General features: G+C 42.5%; 1 protein-coding gene across 1 annotated transcript; it reads left to right on the top strand.

Annotated features, from left to right (window-relative positions):
• The first annotated feature begins 1077 nt into the window (after positions 1-1077).
• On the top strand, positions 1078-14362 carry LOC138358537 (opioid growth factor receptor-like). Its single transcript, XM_069316516.1, has 2 exons — positions 1078-1147; positions 13593-14362. The coding sequence occupies exons 1-2, from the start codon at positions 1078-1080 to the stop codon at positions 14360-14362; spliced, it is 840 nt and encodes a 279-aa protein (XP_069172617.1).
• The last annotated feature ends 11185 nt before the right edge of the window (positions 14363-25547 follow it).

Consider the following 25547-nt stretch of genomic DNA (forward strand, 5'->3'; position numbering starts at 1 on the left):
CTAAGTCTAGTTGAGCTTCACCTTTGTTGCAAGTTAATTTTGCTGCAAGATCTGTGTCATCAGGATGATTATACTTTTAATGAGATCTTATCAATGTACAAGAGATTCCAAATCCATTATTCTGTTCAGCGAGCATCTTATATATAAGTGCTAAATGAAGCTGTTAACTTTTAATCAGACTAATTAAGTTTACAGACTAACAAACAGATGAGTTACCAACTATCTTAATATCTACAAACACGAAACTTACATAAGAAAGGAGTCTCTACTCTAAGTGAAACACATAATTGTACTTACTTGGAGCTAATGTATCTCTTCCTTTCCATAAGCCAACACTTATATGATTGAACTATGCTACTGTTACTTAAACACTTGTGACCAAAGTGATGTTCACTACCCACTCAGCCACAGTATCGCACGGTACACTCTTCGGGTCTCTCTGGGGAAGCCTTTACGTGGATATTGTTCAGGGTTGTTAGATGACCTAAACAATAGAGGCCCTAACACGTCTCTACCGAGCTCTTTACCTGCCTCTGTCTACCGAACTCTTAACTTGCCTCTGCCTTCTGAGTTCTTAACCTGCCTCTGCCTTTCGAGCTCGTAAGCTGCCTCTGCCTATTGAGCTCTTAATCTGCCTCTACCTTCCGAGCTCTTAACCCTGCCTCTGCCTTCCGTGCTCTTATTTTCCGCTCTGCCTACCCGAGCTCTTAACTTGCTTCTGCCTACCGAGCTCTTAACCTGCCTCTGCCTACCGAGCTCTTAACTTGCCTCTGCCTACCGAGCTCTTAACCCTACCGAGCTCTTAACCTGCCTCTGCCTACCGAGCTCTTTACCTGCCTCTGGTTAAAACCTTGTCGAGCGCTGGGTACCCACTCCGCTCCCAAGCACCGAGTGAATGGCAAGCACAGCCACACGCGGGCAAGTCTTGGCCCCTTGCCAACATACTACCAGACAAACACAACCAGATCCTACAATGCTAGCTCTTGCGCAGTTTATCTAAGGTTGCAAAGATGCAGGAATGTTGCATTAGTAGATACTTATGTCCTTGAGGCGAGGCTTGATGCAGGCGGACGGTGCATGTTGACTCGCGCCTACTGGAACGACAATCTAAGCCTCAGAAGCAAAGTCATTCACGCCTCCGTATCAGGTAGGTCCCAGTGGTAAACGCTCTGATTGGGTTTGTTAATCAGCGGATGATGAGCAGAGCCTCACAGGCGAGACTAATCAGGACTCGGTAACACATCGTTAAACCTATGATTGGTTCTGCTAATCAAGACGAGTCGTGAAAATAAGCTAAAATCCACTCTACACCTTAAGTGTGTGAGGTAGCCCGCTGTAGGGAGCCCGCTATAGGTAGCCCGCTGTAGGTAGCCCGCTGAAAGTAGCCCGCTGTAGGTAGCCCGCTGTAGGTACCCCGCTGTAGGTAGCCCGCTGAAAGTAGTCCGCTGTAGGTAGCCCGCTGTAGGTAGCCCGCTGTAGGTCGCCCGCTGTAGGTAGCCCGCTGTAGGTAGCACGCTGAAGGTAGCCCGCTGTAGATAGCCCGCAGTAGGTAGCCCGCTGTAGGTAGCCCACTGTAGATAGCCCGCTGTAGGTAACCCGCTGTAGGTAGCCCGCTGTAGATAGCTCGCTGTATATAGCCAGCTGTAGGTAGCCCACTGTAGGTAGCCCTCTGTAGGTAGCCCTCTGTAGGTAGCCCGCTGTAGATAGCCCGCTGTAGATAGCCCGCAGTAGGGAGCCCACTATAGGTAGCCCGCTGTATTTAGCCCGCTGTAGGTAGCCCGCTGTAGGGAGCCCGCTTTAGGTAGCCAGCTGTAGGGAGCCCGCTGTAGGGTAGCCCACATAATACATAATTAAATACACATAATTCAGTGTATTTATTTAAAGCCAGAATCCTAGTATATGACAGCTATATCAGAGAAAACACTGTACAAGGAACCATGAAGACCTAGCTTAATTATCTTTAGTATGAGGCTATCTCGTGCTCTAACCGGTCACCCTATATCCACTGACATTAATGGCCATAAATGAAAGATAAACGGGTTTCGGAAAGACACTTCCCTTGAAATTGATGACAGCGTGTTGATGATGGCAGATCGCTACTCTGATCTTCCATAACACTTCGTCCAAGAGAATTAACAGGAGCAGAATTTGCTCCCGTGAGCCTCTGTGGTCTCAATACAAAACAATGGCTGCCCCTCCCTCACCCTCACGCTACTGGCCTACATTGTCCAGATGACAGTAAGTGATAGAAGGGTCACATTTACTCTACTTTAATTCTGATAATTAAGTTAGTTTATATGAGATGTTTTTATGATGGTAAAGTCCAAAGACTAATGTATTTAAGAATAATTCCCAGCAGAATAGCTGGTGAATTTATAATAGTATGTGGTGATGATATCCCGTTTTCTATAGACGGAAATTCCACTACAGTTACATTTTCTATGGGTAACTTGTTTATACAATACAGCAGCAATTATCTGTCTGTATGATATTATTATTAAATGGTGTCGGATTTTCCGACACCCGTCACGAGGGTTCGAACCTGCGTTCGAGAGGATCCCAGATGATTTGTTCATTTGATGCATTACGCTATTGTAATTTCTGTGTGTAATGAAATATGGGCGAAGAGATAGAAGAGCTTATTGTCAGAGCCCAGGTGTGGGGTTTTCTATTTTGCTTTCCCGATTGCAATGCGTATGTCACCAATGTACATGTGGCAGACGCTTCACGAAGCTGTCGGAATCACCAGAGAAAATACGAGAGCAACCGTACAGGACCTGGGACCAAGGTCGAGTCCTTGAGGGTCTCTTTTCAGAGTAGCCTCACCTGGTCCTGGTCCACGTTGATCGTTGGAATCTCCTCAATGCTTGAAACACTTTAAGGGACTCCTAGGGACCTCATCACATTTATAGTTTAGTGAATAATAGGCAACTAAGTGTTGAAGGCACCTGAAGCTGAAAGCTTGAGTAATAGTTGGCAGTATTCAGAAGTGGTTCAACGGATACACCGCATAAAGTTTAACAGTAGTTTATTTACTAACTTATCTACTAATACAAAGGGTGCTTGATTTACTTTAGATTGGCGTCAGAAAGGCTATGGTTGCATTAGCGAGACTCTTGACGTCTGGCTAATCGATTCGGATCCACTCGTGGAGAAACACCTAATTTAACACAATTGACAGCCAATCATTAACACTGCAACCCTAACTGCCGGTGTGCACAGAGTCACAGGAGTTCCCACCGGATACTCGGGTAATGATGAACATGCACAATAAATCACAATGGGACAGGCAATAATCATGCACAATAATTACGTCACACAATAACTAAATGTGTGGTGTATGTGAAGCTCACATTCACAGACGAGTGTAATGTCGTAGTACCACACATATAAACACGCATACACCGTCAGGTGTCTATGTCTCCACCTATACCTGTCTCAGGTACGAGAAGGTGAGAACTGTGGTTGATCCCTCAGATCAACACACAGACACAATAATACAGTAACAAGATCTTGTACTTACAGGTAGGCTACCTCTCCCATTCACTCAATGACTCGTGCACATTTATGCAAGAACTCGTAGGTGGCCTGGCAGCTGGTTTCACTCGCCATGACGTGAGACCATTGACGACAGGCTTTCCCAGCAAACCGTACTTGACACGGAGGGTACTCGCAGAGGAGGGCGTGCTGTATGCTTAACAGACAGACAGACAAACACACACACACACACTTGATGGCACTGGCGGTGAGTAAGGGTGTGACGGGTGGTGACTCACGTAGTACACTGAGGGCAGAGCGAGTGGCGGCGGCTGGCTACACGCTCTGGTCTGAGTGGCGGCTGGCGGCGACTGATTATATGGTACCATACAGGTACACTGTGGCAAACGTCACACATAGATTACTTAGGCAGCGGCACTCATTAAGTCACTTTAGTTTTCTCACAGACGATCTCAATTTGTCACCGAGGGTTACCTGATACCAGTTTGTTTCGCTCTGGTGATTTGTCACTAGAAGGCTTCTAAACAATATATTCACGATCGCGATTCCTGGCGAGCGTTGGTATATCGAAAAGACACTGAGTTTAACTTGACGGTGAGGAATGGATGGTGTTCAGTCTAATGGCCGAATAGACAGAAGGACACGACCCACCATATACAACTTCCTCATGTGAATACCCTTGCAAGGGGATGCAGGGCTCCTCGTGGGCACAAACATAAGGTCTACAATTGACCAATGGCGTTGTAGCAGAGGTGCCGGAACCAGTGATATGGATCGTTACATGATTAATACCAGAGGTGACGTCATGGACACGTCACGACCACGTCACAGTTGTTATTCTCCATCGCGCGGTGGATGAGGCTGACCCCAGAAGTCAGATCTTATGTGTCGACTCGCTGGCGTCCCCTCCCTTTCTCACGCTTGGCTCCTCCACTGTGTACTCACTGACCCTATGGCAAGTATGCTAAATTCATCTGTATCTAATTTACTCTTGGGCATATGGCGGCCTCCGTATTTTATGAGTATTCCTGGTTATGTGGGCTTCCTGGGGACACACAACATGACAGATTTCTATCCAGGGTTAATAGAGATGGGGCTTGTGCACGAGATCGGTGCACTGTACACTGCAATGACCCATTCAAGTCAGCTGTGGGAGAATCTTGAGAGACCATCCTCTCACACAAGGTGTATTGGGAATTGTGTAAAACCCTGGTTTGTGTCACTGAAAAACTGCAGGATTCGTGAGGGCAGATGCACTCCCGGTTGCAATTCTTTTAACCTGTCGTGGCACAGTCGATTAAGGCGCGTCTGGGATTCTGTCGGACGTAGGTTCGAACCTTCATCACGGCCCTTGTGGATTTATTCATTAAACATGTAAAGATTTAACTCAACTTGTTTTTCTAATATTCATTTCAGATTATAACTTTTATGCAAGATGGAAATTGTTTATAGGTAACAGGTTGGTTGGTTGGTTTCGTTATGTATTAGTTCAGTGACGATTTTCAACACGTACACAATATGGTATTTGGAGGACCGGTCTTACCCGAGATATATTTAGAGGTTAACTAAATATATTGATTAACAATAATGTTGCATCAGGGGTCCAACAATAAAGTTTTTTATAATGTTGCATCAAGGGTCCAACATTAAAGTTTGTCACAATGTTGCATCAGGGGTCAAACATTAATGCTTATCATAATGTTGCATCAGGGGTCAAACATTAATGATTGTCACAATGTTGCATCAGGGGTCAAACATTAAAGTTTGCCACAATGTTGCATCAGGGGTCAAACATTAATGCTTATCATAATGTTGCATCAGGGGTCAAACATTAATGATTGTCACAATGTTGCATCAGGGGTCAAACATTAAAGTTTGTCATAATGTTGCATCAGGGGTCAAACATTCATGCTTATCATAATGTTGCATCAAGAGTCAAACATTAAAATTTTTCATAATTTAGCAATTTGACATAATTCGAGACGTTCTTGACTTATATTGTTATTGAAACAACTTGAAGCCCCAGAGCTGCCAGCTACCTTTCCCAGGGCTGTAATGATCTGGGGAGGAAAATATCCGTCGAAGAAACGTAATTTAGCAATTCATGATTTTGAAATGAAGGATGGGGTCTTATTTTATGTAAAGGGACAGCAGGATCGTGCAGTTTTTCAGTTGGTTATCCCAGAGGAGTTGAAGAAGTCGGCGTTGAAACTCGCACATTCGTCTAAGATTGCAGGTCATCCGGGGATTTTTAAAACTCACATGAAAGCCAAGTCACTCTTTTTCTTCCCCGGTATGTTAACAGAGGTCATTAACTTCGTTAAGTCCTGTGGTCATTGTCAAAGGAGGAAAGGTACCCTTCAGGTACAGGCTCCATTGCAAGAATTCCCAGAAATTTTGGAACCTTTAGATCGGGTGGGGGCTGATCTGATTGATCTGCATCACAGTCATTCAGGAAACCGTTACGTATTGGTGTTGGTAGACCACCTGTCCAGGTACACCACACTGATTGCATTGCCTCAGAAGGATTCACGAACTGTTGCAAAGGCGTTCTTAGATAGGTTCGTCACTGTATTCGGTCCCCCTAAAGTGTTAGTTTCTGAACGAGGTCAGGAATTTAATGGGAATATTTTTAGAGAAGTATGTAAAATTGTAGAAACCACGACGGCTTATCACCCTCAGGCTAACGGCATGACAGAACGGACGAACCGGTCAGTTAAAAGATATGCTTGCAATTCTTGCAGAGCATGATGCAAATTCATGGGACGAACAACTCCCCTATGTCCAGTTGGCTCTGAACACTGCCATCCATCGATCCATTAACACCCAACCCCTTTTGCTGTTCACAGGGCATTCATGTAATTTCCCGTCAGGTCTGCTTAACAGACATAATATTGTATATGGGGAAGATTACCCATCAGAAGTTTTAAATAAGATGAAAAATGCATGGAGAATTGCAGCCAGGGCTTCCAAGACAGCTATGCTCAGCATTATGACAAGAAGGTACGACCTCTTGAGTTGAAAGTCGGGAGTCTTGTGTTGAGAGTTAATGAGGCGGCTCCTGCCAATCAGAGTAGGAAACTTGCACCTAGATGGCGGGGCCCTTACCGGGTAATTGAAAGAAAAGGTCCGGTTAATTTTGTTATTAAAGGTATTTTTGAAGACCAAGTTGAGAGAACGATTTACATTAATAAATTAAAACCTTATCACGCGAGGGAGGAACTAGAGCTGCCTTCAGCAAGTCTAATTCCTGACCTGTCTAATGATCCAAGTGCTGAGTCAGATGATGAGGATGACCTTCTGTCAGATTTCATCAGTAGTCAAGTTCAATCTTGTCACCCCATGGTAACAAGGTCGCGAGCTGTACAGTAAATTGTTAGTGAGCTCCCGTAGTCAGGTTTAGTAATTTCATAATAATTATCCTATAGAGGCACTGGTGTGTATTTACTGATGTGCATGACTCAGGTAGCATACTTGCCTTGCTCTGGGGTTTCCAACTTCCTATACCTCAGAGTAATATCCATGCTTCCGCCATTTGTTGTTGTCTGCCTTTCTCAGGTCTGATGGTACACCAGTTCCAAACTCCCAGTCACACGTGAACCAAGGATCGAGATCAGCAGGTCTGGGGATGACCCACCTGGCTGATAAGATCGGGGTCTGAGGCACGTTACATAAAGTCCTCCCCCTTGTACCCGGTAACTCGTCAATTGGTTATCCGGAAGGGGTGACTGGCGTACAGTCACCCGGCCGACACCTCACGTCACTAACGAGGTTGTCCCAGTCCAGCCATGCTGTCTTCACGGAGCAGAGTGCAGTCACCATCACAACCGTGGGCTAGCTGTCTCAAGGTCACCAACCAAGCCCGCCAGCCGCGTAGTCAAGACTGCGGGAATACCGGAAGTGGAAGACGAGTGGTCTACGAAGAAGAACGCTAATTGCAAGGACTTGTCAGCTCTCTCAAAACCTGCGGTTGCGTCGTCTGTGGAAACCAAGATGCAACGCGGTGGTCTCAGGTACGAACAGCACTACCCCTACAGAGTGCTTGCGGAATCGCCAGATGAGGTACAATCCTGTACCTCGGCCCAAGTTCAGCTGCACGAGGGGTTGCACGGAAGGTGTACCGGCCCAGTAGTACCGGGATAACAAGTAACGCCGGTAGATGACGTCGCCCAGGAGCTGAGGCAGGGCCCACCTGTCCCGTCACCATGCCACCCTCTTCAACACCACTCGAACCTCACTACCAACGCGAGACATCGTGACACGTCGAAGCTGTGCTCTACTGTGGCAGCCATGGTTAACAACAATCCATCAAGACTGTTTGGGGAGCGATAGGAAGAGGTGAACCCGGGTTCCTGTTAGCGGGGTCCACCTGAGCTGACAGCCGCCAGCTGTCAGCTGTCACTCAAGTCAGGTGCGGGTAGTACGAGACCCCCTGTACTGTCCGTAGTTGGCCGAGGCCGGAAATGGAACTTCCAGACGACCAGGATCTTCAAGCAACATGAGGTAGTCGCCGGAATCTACAGCAACGAAATGTCAACAGGAACGAACGAGAGAAAATATTTATAGAAAAGTTTCATATGAAAATAAACGCTATTAATATAGTAAACTGTGTTAACTCGGAACAGTTCAACTTTTAATTTTCCTTCTGATGGTAAACACCTATACACCTTCGGAAAGTTCTCTGGACCAGTATTAAATGTTGAAAACCAGAACTAGTGAAATAGAGAAATAAATCTAGAAAAGTGAACATTAGAAAATGACCCTGTCTCTAGATAAATTGTATGAGTGAACTGGTTTGAAAACCATCTAGTTGGGTCTCTAGAAACGTTGATCAGCGGGAAACTTTATCTAGATTTTTCTAGATCCTAGATACTGATAGTTATACATATATTTTTTTTAATTTTATTTTTGTGGTTTACTGAACAATAAGGGTGTGGTACACAGTCTGACAAATGTGTTCACCCGCTGTTGTTGTGGACTTGAATATGAACTCTGGGATATTAGGAGTTTGAGGAACTTATATCCAGAGTGTTGTTGTTGGTTGAGGGACATGTCTGTGGACATTGAATTTTTTTTTAATAATAAAAATATTTCTGTGTCTTTTCTTTAGATTTTAAGATTGGGATGCGCTGTGGTGGACAGTTGCCACAGGTGTGGAGTGGAACAGTAGGTCCCTGAGAGGTAGTGTTCCTCTATTCTGATATAATTTTATAATTTTGTTAATTTTTTTAATGACATTGATTTTTTTTTAATGTTTTGTGTGATGTGGTTGATCTTTATTCCGGGTGGAATACTGGGATAGCTGAAGGCTATCGGCTGATTTTAGCTAGTTGATAATTGTTAGATTTGGATTTCTCCAGTTATTTGTTACTATATCAAGACAGGTATAGGATGTTTTGTCTTCCAGGTAGTTGGAAGGGTATGGGGCTTCACCCAAGATGGACAGTCAGGGTTATAGGGACGGTCTCTGTCCTTATGTTTTATGTATTATTACTGTTGTGTTGATAGGTATAAATACATGCTGGGGCACACCTTTTGGGTGTGCCGTTATTGTTGTTGGAGTATTGTATGGAATTAGTTAGGATTAGAGAATTTCTTTTGTTTTGAGGAATTGGTTGAAAATAGTGTTGGGTTAAAAATGTTGTTTTTGGAGTTAATGGTTAGGGTAGGGCAGGATTTCTGGATAAGAAAAGTGTGTGTAACTTGCTTTACACACAAATTTCTTAATTTCCGAGGAGGGGGAGTTGTATTGATCTGGGGCTCAGATCATTAGTTCTCCCTTCTCCCCTCCTTTCCTTCTCCTTCTCCCCTCCTTTCCTTCTCCTTCTCCCCTCCTTTCCTTCTCCCTCTCCCCTCCTTCCTTCTCCCCTCCCCTTGGCCGTCATTCGTATCCTCCTCTTCCCCCCCCCCTGTCGCCCATTTGTCAGGGTCAAGAGGTTGACCTGAGGGTGGGGTGGTCTTGGATACCTTGGCTTCTCCCACTCAACTTCCCCCTCTCATTCCCTCTCTTTCCCTCTCAGCACCGGCCTCTTCCCCATACGAGGCAGAGTCAAATGTCCCTACTCGCTATCTTAGAGGAGACAGGCTTGAACATAATTTATCAGTTTTGTAAACATTGCTCGCAGGTGCCTGGGGCTCCATAGAGGCGCCTTGTCCCCCTTCTCTTAGCTGGGGAGAGCTGACTCAATCTTCAGGAATTCATGTAGCTTTCCACGGCAGATCAGTGAAGGTGATTGGCCTGAGATAAGGGCCAAGTCCTTATTGGCCCTAGAGAGCCAGACCTCAGGCCTACGTGTTAAATGGTTGGCCATTGCCAAAATAATGGGTGGAGCCCTGGGGCTGTATTAGATGGTGGGAGGAGTAATCCTTCCCAGCAATAAGTTGGAAAAACTAAATTTCATTAGTGTGTCTTGGGAGTGTATTAGGAACAGGGCCGCAAGCCCGTATCCTCGGGGCTGAGGGCAGCCATCAACATCGTGGCCGTAGTTCGGGTATTTAAGGTATAGTAGCACTTGAGTTTCGTGTCCTCAATAAATATCCATTGTGCCTCTAGGGAAATAGAATAGGTTATGTGTTCAAATTGTCTTAATTTACATGTTTCATAAAATAAATTGTATAGCTTGTTCAGTGGTATTCACTTAACTCCCCTTTTATATATTTTGCTACTTTGTCATTTTTAGGTGTTGTATTGGAAGCCCTTAGGTTCTCCTACAATTAATCGATACTAAAGTTGCCATTGGATTTAAATTAGTAACGTAAATTACACAAACTAATTTTCCAAAATTTATTACTGAAATTCATATTACCCGGAGTCCCATGGTTACTGATTCCTTGCCTTCCTGGGGGATCGGTGATCGACACATTCAGGTATGGTTAGTCGGGAAGGTGGTGGCAGTGCTTTAATGGTTTTTTATTTTATAATTAGTAATAAGCGAATAACCCTTGTCCTTGGTGTATCTTCCTCATTTAATATTCCTCTTATAAACGTGGCAGTCCAGTGAGGGTTCATGCTGGACTGTAACAGTGTTAAGCTGGGGTATTGAGTGAAGAGAGACAGAGAATTACGACAGAGAGCGTATAGTACGATTATGAGAGATCACAAGATAACAGGATTAATACTAGGGAACATTGGGTTATTACAATAGAGGCCGCGGTTATTACGACAGGGAAAGCGGTCATTACAGGGCATCCATGTGCCAGTCCGGAGGGTAAGCGCACACTCTCCTCAGGTCTTGTCCAGCACCCGAGGATCTAGAACCCTAGTCATTATACTGCCTTCCTTTTATTTGTAATCATTCTTATATAATAAAACACGAAGTACCAAGGCAAGTCAACAGGGCTGACTGAAGTAAATATTCAAGTACTCCTGATTGATTTCGTCCTCTCAGGTTTCCTGATCTGAAGTGACGTAACTGTTATGCCCGAGATATTGCAAGATACTGAAAGTTCAGGTGCAGTCAGTGAAAGTTGATTAATGTAATTGGTAAAAACTGCTTCATTGAAATTCAATTTTACAAAATGTCTAAGTAAATGAAATTAAGATCAGACATAAAAGGCCTAAACCCAAAGATGGAAATATAGTGAGAGCTGCAAGAACAGAATGTTACCTGAGGAAGTCTGGACCATTTACATTAATATTGTTAATGAATTATTTATCCCAATTAAATATTATTTATCAGTGATTATGTATCACTGATAAATAAGTAATAGTTACCTCAGCAGAGTTTTGTAGAACTCCACAGATTGTGTTTGAGGAGGGAGTTGAACCAAATTAAGACAATGAATCATTTACCGTATAAGAAAAGTCTGAAATAAGATGCCTCAACAAACGAGAGATTAGAGCTTAGCCAGTTAAGATTCGTGCCTTTGATAAAAGCTTTAGATTTATACAGGTCTTTACAATAAAAAGAAATGTTAACATATTCGCAATTTGAAGATGACAATATATGACAAGGGTATGATAAATTACCCCCAGTAGAACACAGGTCTTCCGGAAATCAGTCTGTATTAGCTGGTATTTTCAGACGAAGAGGCAGCTATAGAGCATTTCTAATTGCTGGGAGTTGCTAGGAGCCGGGCCCAACAAACCAAGGCGTAGAGGTGGGAGAGGGCATGAACAGTGACACTGGGATGAAAACTTCCACTGAAACAATGACAGTTTCAAGCACATATTCTTGATAATTGCGTGTATTACACAACGAAAATCAATAGTCACCTCTTGGGGAAAATGAAGACACAGCTTCCTACGATTGCTCCACTCGGCAGCCCGAAAGTGCCAAAAGCGGTGATATAAATTTCAGATCGAGGGCAGAATTGCTTATGAGCAACATTCATAAATGATGTTAAGCGTAGATGCAATATAATTAAATGACAAGATATCACAATAAAGGATATCAAGTGTCTATGAAGCGTGTGTAGATGTTAATCTGGACTGTCTATTATGTGCTGAAAATAATCTCAAATGGAATTAACTGAGATGTTGAAAAGTGTTTTCCTCTTAGAGTCAGAGGAAGAAGATTGAAGTACAGTAACTTCATATAAAGAGTAATAAAGTTACTCAAGAAGCAAGAGGAATGTTATGGCATTACCCGAAACGCTACGCCTACTAGTGGCTGTACAAGAATGTAACAACTCTTATATATATATCTAAAAAAAATGTCTGTAAATATTGAAAAAAGTCAGTTACAGCATAGTTTGCTAAATAAGGCATGAGGACATGGATGAAGCTGGTACTTTTGCTCACACCCTTTCTAGAGTACAGTGACCAGAACTACACACACACACTACACATCAAGTGGGGGTCCCATAGAAGCAAGTCTCCGTTACTAATCATAATATAATTATAATTTTAACCTGACCGTTTATGGATTTTTTTACCGGTTTCTGACCAATATTCCCAAATGTTGATTGAAATTACAGAGACTGAACAATACAGAACGAAGGGGAAGGAAAGACCCAATATATGTGTAGGTATATTCAAAACCAAGTTTCCGGATGTAAACCTCATCCTTTCTCAAGGTGTTGAACAGTATACAATGTTCTGAACAAGATTCTAGGAGCTTGGGTTTATATGTCTTGGCAGAAAGAATCACTTAAGGGGGCATATCGAAAAATATCGTTATAAATTAAAATTGTTCAATTTGCTTATAATTTTTTTATGAAATGGTTATAGAAAGGGCTGCAACTGGTCCAAGTTTCACCATCACACCCTAAACAGAAAAGGAGAAAAAAAATACACAACGTATTATGCAACGAATGTTCAACATTCTCAAATAATCTCAGGGAACACATGTTTCAACTAAAATGTCTACTATGTGCTGTAGAAGCACAAACTCTTGTAATAATTGTAATATGTATGTTCAATATATTTATATTTAAAAAAAAAAAATTTTTTTTTTTTTTTTTTTTTTTTTTGGCCAATTTTTTTTTCTCGTTTGTTATCAAGGGATTTGCATGAAACTTGCACACCTTGCTCAATGGATGCCTATCTGCAAGGGTGCAAATTATGAACGAAATCTGTCGAAGTCAAACTCAGCTACAGGTGGCCGAACTTGGATCTTTATTTTACTCTGGAAAATAATTTACACCTTCAAATTACTTCAGAGCTTTCATTTATTAATCAATTTACATGCAAATTACACGTTATATGTAGCGTTTGTGCTTCTACAGACTCTAGTAGACATTTTAGTCCAAAGTCTATTTGTTGATTTTATAAAAATTTATAAATATTATATATTGCATATTTTTTTAGTAGGGTAACTTTGAAAAATTATATTATTGCACTAAACACTTTTTTGATAAAACTGATCACTAGAATCCTTTATTATGTGCTAATTTAATATCAGAGTGTTATAGAAATGATTTTAGTTGACACATGTGTTCCCTGAAACTATTTGAAAATTCGTTGCATAATTCGTTGTTGTTTTTTTTCTCCTTTTCTGTTTAGGGTGTGATGATGAAACTTGGACCAGCTGCAGCCCTTTCTATAACCATTTCATAAAAAAATTTATAAGCAAATTGAACCACTTTTAATTTTACACCGATATGCCCCCTTAACGTCGATCATTTAATGTAGTTGTGACTATGTGACCCAGGGAGTCGCCAAGGGACGCCCCAGGGAGTCGCCAACGGACTCCCCAGGGAGACGCCAAGGGACGCCCCAGGGAGTCGCCAAGGGACACCCCAGGGAGTCGCCAAGAGACGCCCCAGGGAGTCGCCAAAGGACGCCCCAGGGAGTCGCCAAGGGTCTCCTCAGGGAGTAGCCAAGGGCCGTCCCAGGAAGTCGCAGGAAGTCGCCAAGGGACGCCCCAGGGAGTCGACAAGGGACTCCCCAGGAAGTCGCCAAGGGACTCCTCAGGGAGTAGCCAAGGGACGTCCCAGGAAGTCGCCAAGGGCCGTCGCAGGAAGTCGCCAAGGGACGCCCCAGGGAGTCGACAAGGGACTCCCCAGGAAGTCGCCTAGGGACTCCTCAGGGAGTTGCCAAGGGACGCCCCAGGGAGTCGCCAAGGGCCGTCCCAGGAAGTCGCCAAGGGACGGCCCACGAAGTTGCCAAGGGACGCCCCAGGGAGTCGCCAAGGGATTCCCCAGGGAGTCGCCAAGAGACTCCCCAGGGAGTCGCCAAGGGACTCCCCAAGGAGTCGCCAAGGGCCGTCCTAGAAAGTCGCCAAGGGACGCCCCAGGGAGTCGCCAAGGGACTCACCAAGGGACTCCCCAAGGAGTCGCCAAGGGCCGTCCCAGAAAGTCGCCAAGGGACGCCCAGGGAGTCGCCAAGGGATGCCCCAGGGAGTCGCCAAGGGACGCCCAAGGGAGTCGCCAAGGGACTTGTCATGTTCACAGAAAATGGTACCATCCGTTTTCTATGTGAAATTGAAATAAGTTTATTGAGGTAAAATACACACAAAGGGATGAGGTAGCTCAAGCTATTCTCACCCCGTTCAGTACAACGTGTTAGTACATACATAGACACACATCACAAACAATAAACCTGTCCTGTAAAATAATAAACGAATTAATTGGATCAAGTAAAGCATAGTAAATTTTATCATAAAACTGAGAAATGTCACACACACACAAAATATATGAATCAGCAAAATTGTAAATTAAATATGCAATCTGGTATGCACATGACTTGAAACTGGAGTTATGTAAATTAATTGGATCAGGTAAAGCATAGTAAATTTTATCATAAAACTGAGAAATGTAAATTTCATGAAAATAATTAAACAAGTATACAACACACAAGTATACAACACCCCTCACACACACACACAAAAAAAAAATATATGAATCAGCAAAATTATAAATTAAATATGCAATCTGGTATGCACATGACTTGAAACTGGAGTTATGTAAACTAATTGGATCAGGTAAAGCATAGTAAATTTTATCATAAAACTGAGAGATGTAAATTTCATGAAAATAATTACACAAGTATACAACACTCAACATGTAGTACAATATGATACTTAATAATGGATAAAATGTAGAAAAATATACACAAAAGAATTAACATGTAATGCACAACATGTAGCAATAAGGCATCAAGAATTTAAAACAAATTAACTTTCTGTAAATGTGTAAATAATAATAATAATAATAATAATAATAATAATAATAATAATAATAATAATAAAAAGCACTGTGGAAAGAATACAAGATTATTCTGCAATGTTATAGCAACTGCTGTAATTAGCTTATAATAAAGTTATAGAGTACAGTACTATAAACACAGATACTGTAACATTTAATATAAAATGCTAAAGGAAACTTCAGATTAAGGTCTGGGGAAAACATAAAATTTGTCTATAATGCACTTCAACTGCTGAAAAAAACAATATTATTTATACTTAATACACTGCACCAGAATGTACTTGGAATCACTTAACATAACATTACTAATGAACAATGGAACTTGTAGCACCAAACACCACAAAAAGGAATTGAGTGAGGAATAGGCAGCTAATTCCTCTTATCAAGTCACTGGAGGAAAGAATATTTGATATACAGGGTTATTTCCTTATTAAATCGCAATTATTGTATAGCACAGAGTGTACCAGCTATAGTTTACTTAGCTTCGGGCTGTGGTATCCTCAGAACAACTTTGGCTATCGTGAAAAACAATCCATGAGGAGTCGTGTGGAGAGTGGGGGGGAGGTGAGTGGCGGCGTTGTTTACATCCGGAGGCGATTCTGGCGTCGGTTTCCTGAACCTGGGCTGACGTCATGGACTGCTGTGACGTCATGGACTGCCGAGACGTCATGGGAGGACGAGGGCGACGATTACAGAAACGAAGAGTATAGATGAATGTTGTAATGTAGAAAATACTCCATCCAGTGAGCAGTACACTTCAAAAGGCGCTGGAGTTGACACTCGGCGGCGATAACAGTAGCTAGGGAGCACCAACGAAAATCTGGGCGAGTAGGCTGCAGCGTCCCTGGACGTTTGAAATTCAAAATGGCTGGGTGAAGCTGGCCTTTCCTCCTCCCTGGATGAAGTAATGTTCTTGTTGGCAATAACTGCCTTACTTGGAGACGTTGACCTAGTGCAATAGTTGTCTGGTAGGACCCTGGACTAGTAAGATTATCGATGAAAGCAAGTGTTGCTGTGGTAGGTGGCTTGTACTTGCTATGGCGTTGTGAGAGGCACACGAGGGGAGGTTTTGCTTGAGAGATATCCCTCCCTGCTCACCAGTATTGTGTGTTCCTCTTTCCTTTTTGTTTGTATTGTTACTTCCTTTTGTGTAGGTCTTGCTTAGGGTCTTGGAGTAACACACACATGTACTTCTTGGTATTATTACTTTAGGTAGGATAAATATCAGCACACAAGGTCCTGTACGTCCTGCCTCTAGCGTTGTCTGAGAGAAACTGTTTTTTATGTGCGGCGGAGCAGACGCCAGAGAAGGTAAACAAGAGCATACAGGACGCCCGCCAAGCTTGGTAGCTACTAGTCATGTAACATCTTAAGTACTAAAGTCAGTAACCAAGCAATGGCTTTACATCAACCCTACAATCAAGACTTCCTCAGTAACACACAAACACCACAGGACTCCCCAGGGAGTCGCCAAGGGACGCCCTAGGGAGTCGCCAAGGAACGCCCCAGGGAGTCGCCAAGGCATGTCTAAGTGACGAGTTCCTGTGAAACATAGTCTCAAAGACATGTAATGATGGACGGCAAGCGAGACTTGCCGTCCATCATTACAGGTTTATAAACGCAAACTGCAAACAGAACATTGTATACAGCACCTTGTGAAAGGATGGAGGTAACATCCGAAAATTTGGTTTTTAATACAGTAACACACATATTGGATCTTTCATTCACCTTCATTAATACTCATCTTTTGTCAATAGAAAGTAGTTCGCTGTTCCCCCTTGAAGAAGAACCACCCAGCCCTCATAATAGAACGACGCATTTTGACGTATACTCTGCCTAAGGCCAAAAATGATCGTATATGAAAATGGAAGAGGCTTGTGAAATTGACATACTGTCTCCTTTTCTGTTCTGGGTTCTCTGGTAAGTTAGGATAAGGGCACTTTAGGACGACCGTTTCTTGACAATAAGGATGATTGGTCGTGTTCACGTTGAGTTTAGTCCCCCCTGTAGCTGGATAATGTCCATTGGGCTTTCAAAGAAAATGTGTTCTAACACATGTGATACACTAAAGTAATGTTACCCTGCGCAACCAGTACCCTAATGAGGAGTGAAGCAAAACAGCAACGACCCTAAGACAATGTGTCCCAAGACAACAGCTCACGTCCAGTGTGTCCCAAAACAACAGCTCACGCCCAGTGTGTCCCAAGACAACAGCTCACGCCCAGTGTGTCCCAAGACAACAGCTCTTCAGGGGTGTCTCCGTGCCATCACTACCCGTCCACACAGAACATTCAGGTAAATTCATCGAGACAGTAAATCACAAAAACTCGGCTATAAACGAGACATTCAAAGCCATAAATCTGAAGCTCAAGTATTTGACAACGTTTCTGTCCGTCCTCGGTCATTATACGACTCGATATATTTGAGTAATAATAATAAGTCATTGTGTGGGAGGACAGACAGCCAGAGTGTATTCATACACGTTTGGCTTATTGAAGTTTTACCTTTTGGTCTGGATGGTGTGGAGGCAACTTTTAACCTTTGGTCTGGATGGTATGGAGGCAACTTGTAATCCTTAGTCTGGATGGTATGGAGGCAACTTTTACCTCTTGATATGGATGGTGTGGAGGCAACTTTTAATTCTTGGTCTGGAAGGTGTGGAAGCAACTTTTACCTCTTGATATGGATGGTGTGGAGGGAACTTTTAACCCTTGGTCTGAATGGTGTGGAGGACACTTTTAACCCTTGGCCTGGATGGTATGGAGGCAACATTTAACACTTGGTCTGGATAGTGTGGTGACAACATTTAATAGTTGGCCTGGATGGTGTGGAGGCAACATTTAACCTTTGGTCTGGATGGTGTGGAGGCAACATTTAACACTTGGTCTGGATAGTGTGGAGACAACATTTAATAGTTGGCCTGGATGGTGTGGAGGCAACATTTAACCTTTGGTCTGGATGGTGTGGAGGCAACATTTAACACTTGGTCTGGATGGTGTGGAGGCAACATTTAACTCTTGGTCTGGAAGGTGTGGAGACAACATTTAATACTTGGTCTGGATGGTGTGGAGGCAACATTTAACCTTTGGTCTGGATGGTGTGGAGGCAACATTTAACACTTGGTCTGGATAGTGTGGAGACAACATTTAATAGTTGGCCTGGATGGTGTGGAGGCAACATTTAACCTTTGGTCTGGATGGTGTGGAGGCATCATTTAACACTTGGTCTGGATGGTGTGGAGGCAACATTTAACTCTTGGTCTGGAAGGTGTGGAGACAACATTTAATTCTTGGTCTGGATGGTGCGGAGGCAACATTTAACACTTGGCCTGGATGGTGTGAAGGCAACATTTAATACTTGGTCTGGATGGTGTGGAGGCAACATTTAACACTTGGCCTGGATGGTGTGGAGGCAACATTCAACACTTGGTCTGGATGGTGTGGAGGCAACATTTAACTCTTGGTCTGGATGGTGTGGATGCAACATTTAACACTTGGTCTGGATGGTGTGGAGGCAACATTTAACTCTTGGTCTGGATGGTGTGGAGGCAACATTTAAAACTTGGTCTGGATGGTGTGGATGAAACATTTAACACTTGGTCTGGATGGTGTGGAGGCAACATTTAACTCTTGGCCTGGATGGTGTGGAGGCAACATTTAACACTTGGTCTGGATGGTGTGGAGGCAACATTTAACTCTTGGTCAGGATGGTGTGGAGGCAACATTCAACACTTGGTCTGGGTGGTGTGGAGGCAACATTTAACTCTTGGTCTGGATGGTGTGGAGGCAACATTTAACTCTTGGTCTGGATGGTGTGGAGGCAACATTTAAAACTTGGTCTGGATGATGTGGAGGCAACATTTAACACTTGGTCTGGATGGTGTGGAGGCAACATTTAACACTTGGCCTGGATGGTGTGGAGACAACATTTAACCTTTGGTATTAATGTTAGGGAAAATTTAAAATAAAGTCTCAAAGGTGGAATCAAAGCTGACCAACACATAGAAACTATTTGGTTAGAATTAATCGGTGAAGCTAAAAAGTTGTAATAGGAGTTATATACAGGCAACCAAACTTAGACAGATTGGAAGCAAAGCATCTATGGGTAGAAATATCTGGAGCATCTAGGTCTAACAGTATTTGTGTCATGAGTGACTTTAGTTTTAGCGGAATTACTTGATTAACAGAACAGGGAATAATAAAGCAGAAGATTTTCTAGAATTAACTGACGATTACTTTCTTACTCAAAATATTAATGACTTACCCTCCCCTCACAGTGTTGCACTCCCTTCACAGTGTACAAGAGAGAACTGGATAAGCACCTCCAAAGGATACCTGATCAACCAGGCTGTGATTCATACGTTAGGCTGCGAGCAGCCGCGTCCAACAGCCTGGTTGATCAGTCCAGCAACCAGGAGGCCTGGTCGACGACCGGGCCGCGGGGACGCTAAGCCCCGGAAGCACCTCAAGGTAGGTACCGATATGCTATGCGTGCTGGTGGCTGTACTAGAGTACAAAAACTCTTGGATATATAAATAAATAAATAAATAAATAAATAAATAAATAAATATAAAGTATGCAGAAAGATGGAATTCCTGTTAATTATCTCCTTTCGTCACAAAGATTTACTGATGTCAATGTCGTTGGGACCCTCAGACTTAGCGCATGCGCACAATACATCAAATTTATTAACCAGGCTTCTAGCATTTGTATAGAAGCAATCCATTCCATTCATATGGACTGTATGGGTCTCGAACCCTGGACCACACGTGGTGAGGCCGAAGCTCTGTCGACTGGGCTATGAGTAGTATTTAAAAGGAAAGCTTCCATTTTGACAGTTTGGCAGCAGGATGATACTTCTGGAAACGTTCCTTTTTAAGACTACTCATAGCCCAATTAATAGTGCTTCGGCCTCACACGCGTGGGGTCCAGGGTTCGAGACCCATACAGCCCAGGTGAATGGAATGTTTATGTCCAGGGAAGTGTGGATGACAATTTTGTGTAGCAGCAATATATAAACTGCTGACATTGTTCTTAACGGCTTGAGAGATCGCTCCTGCACTCTGCATATTATTATTGCGTCCACTATTTCTGGCTGTGTGGTGCGTGCGTGTCGTCTGACATGTTTAGTGGTAACTCAGCCCGGCTGGTGAAGACTACGTCCACTGTCACTCTGGCTGTGTGCTGCGTGCGTGTCGTCTGACATGTTTAGTGGTAACTCAGCCCGGCTGGTGAAGACTACGTCCACTCCTCCCTCCACAGCCACAGTCATCCGTCCTCTTCTTACCCTCAGCTTAGAATCTTTGAACTGGTCTCTGTTTCTTTACTCCTTTATTAATAATTAATTGTGATGGTGGACAGACAGCCAGAGTGTATTCATACACGTTAGGCTTATCTCCAGGTCCCCCCCCCCCCGGGTCAAATTACTGACCCCGCCCAGGATGCACCCCCTTAACAATCTGACTAACTCCTGAGTACCTACTGACTGCTAGGTGAACAGATGTGTTATGTAATAGGAAATGCGCGCAACAATTTCTGTCCCGTCCGAGAATAGAACCCAGAGCTCTCGATTGTGAGTTGAGAACGAAGCCACCTGTACTACCGGGACTCTTTACTTTGTCTCTTATTTCTCTGGCTTTTTTTTTTTTGGAGGGGGGCTGTTGTACGGTAAGTCTTGAGGATATGTTGTACAGTAAGGCTTGAGGATATGTTGTACAGTAAGGCTTCAGGATATGTTGTACGGTAAGTCTTGAGGATATGTTGTACAGTAAGGCTTCAGGATATGTTGTACAGTAAGGCTTCAGGATATGTTGTACAGTAAGGCTTGAGAATATGTTGTACGGTAAGTTTTGAGGATATGTTGTACGGAAAGGCTTGGATAGATGTAAACTCTATTGTGCTATACTTGATCCTCTCGTATAAAAGACCAGGATATTTAGCACAGAGTATCCTTCTGTGCTCATGATTTACGAAGGTTATGTGTACAAGATTTGGTTCAAGCTTTCCTAACCTCCTTACCTGGGAGATACGTAGTTCCTGGAGGTTAGGATGTGCTTCTTTTTGTACAAAGGAGTTTTCTTACGTGCTACAGAACGAATGTCATTCTGATACCTCAGTAACCCATTAATTATCTGTGGTTGAACCTGGATGTTTCGTTTTAGAAAATTGGCAAAAATTTCACAAATTGATTCAATTTCCTGGCGTTTTAAAGCCTTGATTAGTTTATTCCGCTTCTTGGGTGATAAATTGTTTAACAAAAGTAACAATTGATGATGTTCCTCTACGAGAGTCCTGATGAAATGTCATTTTTTGTTAAATTTGACAATGTCTTGAGCTTTAATCCAGCTATTACTAGAATCTGGGTACCCTCTCCACTTGACGAAATATTCTGTGTCCTTTCGTTGTTTTCCTAGACTGTAATACCGTTACAGGAAAATAGTCTGGAAGGGATGTTGGGATCAATTCTTGCTCATAAAACATGCCACTGACCGGCTCGTTGTTTAAATCTTTGATTTTATATGTCGGGATTGGATGTGTTCTGTCAATATGTGACACTAGAAATATTTCTTCTGTATTTTGGTGCCAAAAGCCTTTGTGAAATATATTCCTACGCTTTACCAATCACACATGCTGTCCAAGGTGCAGCCGTGGACTGATGGCAGTTATGGAGGAGTCATTGTTTAAATACATGACCTTAAACTGTCTTCATATATCTTCAATATTTTGCAACTTATGAATGGCATGAGGAGTATTTTTTAGTATCCTGTGGAATGTGTGGTTGTATACGTCCACGACTTTAGGGAGGATGTGGATGTATTTTAATGAATTAGCTTGGGTCATATAATGATACAGTTTATGTTTTAAAGTTCTGATGGCCCGCTCCACTATGCTAGATTTCATTTCCGAAAATACACTATATAATTTAATATTTTTCTTATTAAAATAATTTTGAACTGACTTGTTGTAAAATTCTCTACCTTGGTCGGTGAATATCCGCCTTACACCGAGAAACTGAGGTGTTTCCTCTAATATCTTCTTCGGTGCAACTAACACTTCACTCGAATTTTTTGTTTTTAAAGTTTTAGTCTGCATTAGGCGGGAATAAACATCGACACAAATTAAAATATATTTAACACCATTATTGTATTTTTGTAAACTACAAAAGTCCCCTAGGTCACAGGCAATTATGGTACGAGGCTTAGGAGCTAATATTTTCCGTCGGGGAACCTAACTAAATTTCCTTTATGTAAGGTGTAAGATTGCTCTCCACGAAGAAATTCCTTCACATCTGCAACACTAATGTTGGGGTCTTTAAGTCTGGCAGCCTTATACAATTTTTGAATTGATCCTGTGAAACCAGCCAGGCTAGGAATGTCATTATAGATGTTGGTGAGAATTGCCAGTTTCTGTATCGTTAGAGACATTTTTTTTATTACATTTGATAAACAATTTAACACCGGTCTTCATTGGCGATGCTCGCTCGTAGTTGTAATGCCTCAGGAACCGTTAGATCGACCAATAAGTAACCATACTTGTTCTGGGATATTGCCCGACGGTATATTTCAACGAAACTACTAGTATTTTTTCGCCCATGTAACTGGCCACTTAAAATTTCAAGTTGGGTTATGTCTCTCTGCTTCATTACTATATAATGGCTACAATTCAGAGTTATTGTCCTGGCATATTTCCCCTGGGGAAACAAATTTTGACTAATTAGAATTATGGAAATATTACCGTGTCTCCCTTGGGTGAAGATATTGGCTATAATTGGACTCTGTATGGCTTCCAGGTATAAGTCGTCAATTATATACAAAACTGACTCATTTGAAAAAGGATCTTTATACTCTAATGGGTTATCAGGTCCTGGGAGAGAGTAACCTTGTTTCACAGAAAGGGGATGTTTGAAAGAGGATGTTCTGTATTATTTGCAGTTGACACTAAAATTTTTGAGAATTTTCCGTGGTATTTAACACATAAATTTCCCACTAGAGTCGTTTTCCCAAAATTGATGAATTCAGCTACAAATATTCTTGCTGGGTGGAGGAAAATATTAAGTTGCTCGTCTTACACTCCTCCATATTTTCCCCATAAATGGTTCAATTACCTATGGGCGGTCACATATATATGTGTGTATATATATATATATATATATATATATATATATATATATATATATATATATATATATATATATATATATATATATATATATATATATATATATATATATATATATATATATATATATATATATATATATATATAGTGACGATAATCTCTTTCAAGAGAGATTGAGCCTGCTCTTCCCTCCAAAGTACGTTCCATTAACAAATAATATAGAAGATATATCCAACAAGTATCACCAAAACGTTTTGCCGAGAGAGCAAAATGTATCCAGCCCACCGGCGCACCTGCTCGCCTCCGCCACCATTAACCGGCAAACTGCTTGTCCATCGCCTGCCCGTCGCTGATTGACTGGTGCCCATCGCACCTGGCCCACCACCCGCCACCACGAGCTGATGTCTGAGCTACAGCGACCTAGGGAAGGCAGAATATCCTCGTGCTCCACACAGTTGACACGTCTCATTGGTAGACTAAGCCTTGGCTTACGTGTACTAAGGGAGGTGGCAGCTTGAAGCCAATATTCCTGCATCATTTACTTTGCTATTATTCACTTGTCTTAACGTAACTTTTCATTTGCCAGTGATTATTCTTATTATTTTGTTTGTTGATTTATGTTACATTTTTATGCCCAATATTATTCATGTTTTGCTTTTCTAACGTAATTAAAATTTCATTGTTAAATTTACTTGTGTTTTGTGTGTCTTCCCATTACCTTACGAGAGACGAAAGTTCCAGTTTTTCTCTTTTTTTTTCTTTATGTGACGAGGCCATGCCCCTAGCTTTTGAAACAGCCGAACACCAACGCGTTACCGTCACATAAAGTGGGGGCCTGCCCTAGGAGCTTCACTCAGGTACTGGTGCCAAGGAGTAATTTATGGTAAGCGTATTTGGCTTTGGTAACGTAGCTTTTACTATTTTTCATATTCAATTTCATTTTTATATGGTGCTGTGTGTATTGTGCATTCCGAGAGTAGCATATATTAGCAGTATAGGGCATATAGGGGGCCTTGTAGCCTGGTGGATAGCGCGCAGGACTCGTAATTCTGTGGCGTGGGTTCGATTCCCGCACGAGGCAGAAACAAATGGGCAAAGTTTCTTTCACCCTAAGTGCCCCTGTTACCTAGCAGTAAATAGGTACCTGGGAGTTAGTCAGCTGTCACGGGCTGCTTCCTGGGGTGTGTGTGTGTGTGGTGTGGGAAAAAAAAAAAGTAGTTAGTAAACAGTTGATTGACAGTTGAGAGGCGGGCCGAAAGAGCAAAGCTCAACCCCCGCAAAAAACACAACTAGTAAACATATAGTGAAGGTGAGACAACTTTGGATTACGTGGTGACTGTAGGCCTCAGTCATACTCTTAATTGGTCATCTCTCCCTCCGTGTTATTACTCGTGTTTACCATCTTTTGTCCCTTGGATATTTCTCATATTTTCGACAGATCATCATATTGGTACCCTGGTACTGTGGTCTGCCCCCGGGTCAAGTGCACCTAATCTTCTGCAATCTGACAGTAGGAGGATAAAGAGGGCCATAGTTCCTCTAGCACGAACTTTAGTTGCTGAATTGGAACCTCAGCAGCAGTTCTCGTCACCAGTTGACACCTCGCACCCCTACACGTCAGTCAGAGATGATGATACATACATTGGTAGGGAATTAGCTTTCTTTTTCAGAGCACAAAAGTTCGCTAATTCTGTAAGTATCATATTAATTTCAGTGGGAAAACTTGCTTATGTCCTATAGAGACTCGGCAAGGTATGCCTACATCCTTGGACTACCAATTTTACTTTTGAGGCAATTAACTGTTTCATTTGTTTTAGAAACTCAGTTTCACTTGTTTAGTAGGATTTTCTTGCCCTTATCCTCTTACATGAGTACCGGGTACAAGATTTCCTGCGACCTTGATTTAAATTAATCATTTAACATCTTGTTTTTAACTTTAATTGTTAAAGATTCCACAGGATAGGTACCAGTTGCCACGTTGTCCTGTTTCTGACATTCACTATATCACACCGGTATATTCGTTGTGCATTTATTTGCTAATTTCACAATGTTTCGTCTCCAAGCTTTCCGTGCAGATCCGGCAGGTGAAATAGGGACTTTAAGTCGTGCCAAGAGGACTGAATTACAAACTCTTGCATATGAATATCAACTAGAAGTTCCCTACCAAGCCAACAAAAATGACATACACAACCTGTTGCTGGATCACTTCTTAGAACAAGGTAAGATAGACTCTGAAACTCACGAAACTTACTTTATTGCAGATAAAACTGATTTGGCAACGATGAAACTCAAACTAGAGCTGGCCAAGATTGAACGTGAGCAGCAAAGGGAAGCCCTCGAGCA

The sequence above is a fragment of the Procambarus clarkii genome, chromosome 84 (assembly GCF_040958095.1).
Source record: "Procambarus clarkii isolate CNS0578487 chromosome 84, FALCON_Pclarkii_2.0, whole genome shotgun sequence".
NCBI classification, from domain to species: domain Eukaryota; kingdom Metazoa; phylum Arthropoda; class Malacostraca; order Decapoda; family Cambaridae; genus Procambarus; species Procambarus clarkii.

Bases quoted from the DNA above. Each gene is read 5' to 3' on its own strand.
- LOC138358537 (XM_069316516.1), top strand. From the start codon at position 1,078: ATGTTGACTCGCGCCTACTGGAACGACAATCTAAGCCTCAGAAGCAAA. The intron at 1,148-13,592 runs GTAGGTCCCAGT...TATGTGACCCAG, and splicing joins CATTCACGCCTCCGTATCAG to GGAGTCGCCAAGGGACGCCC.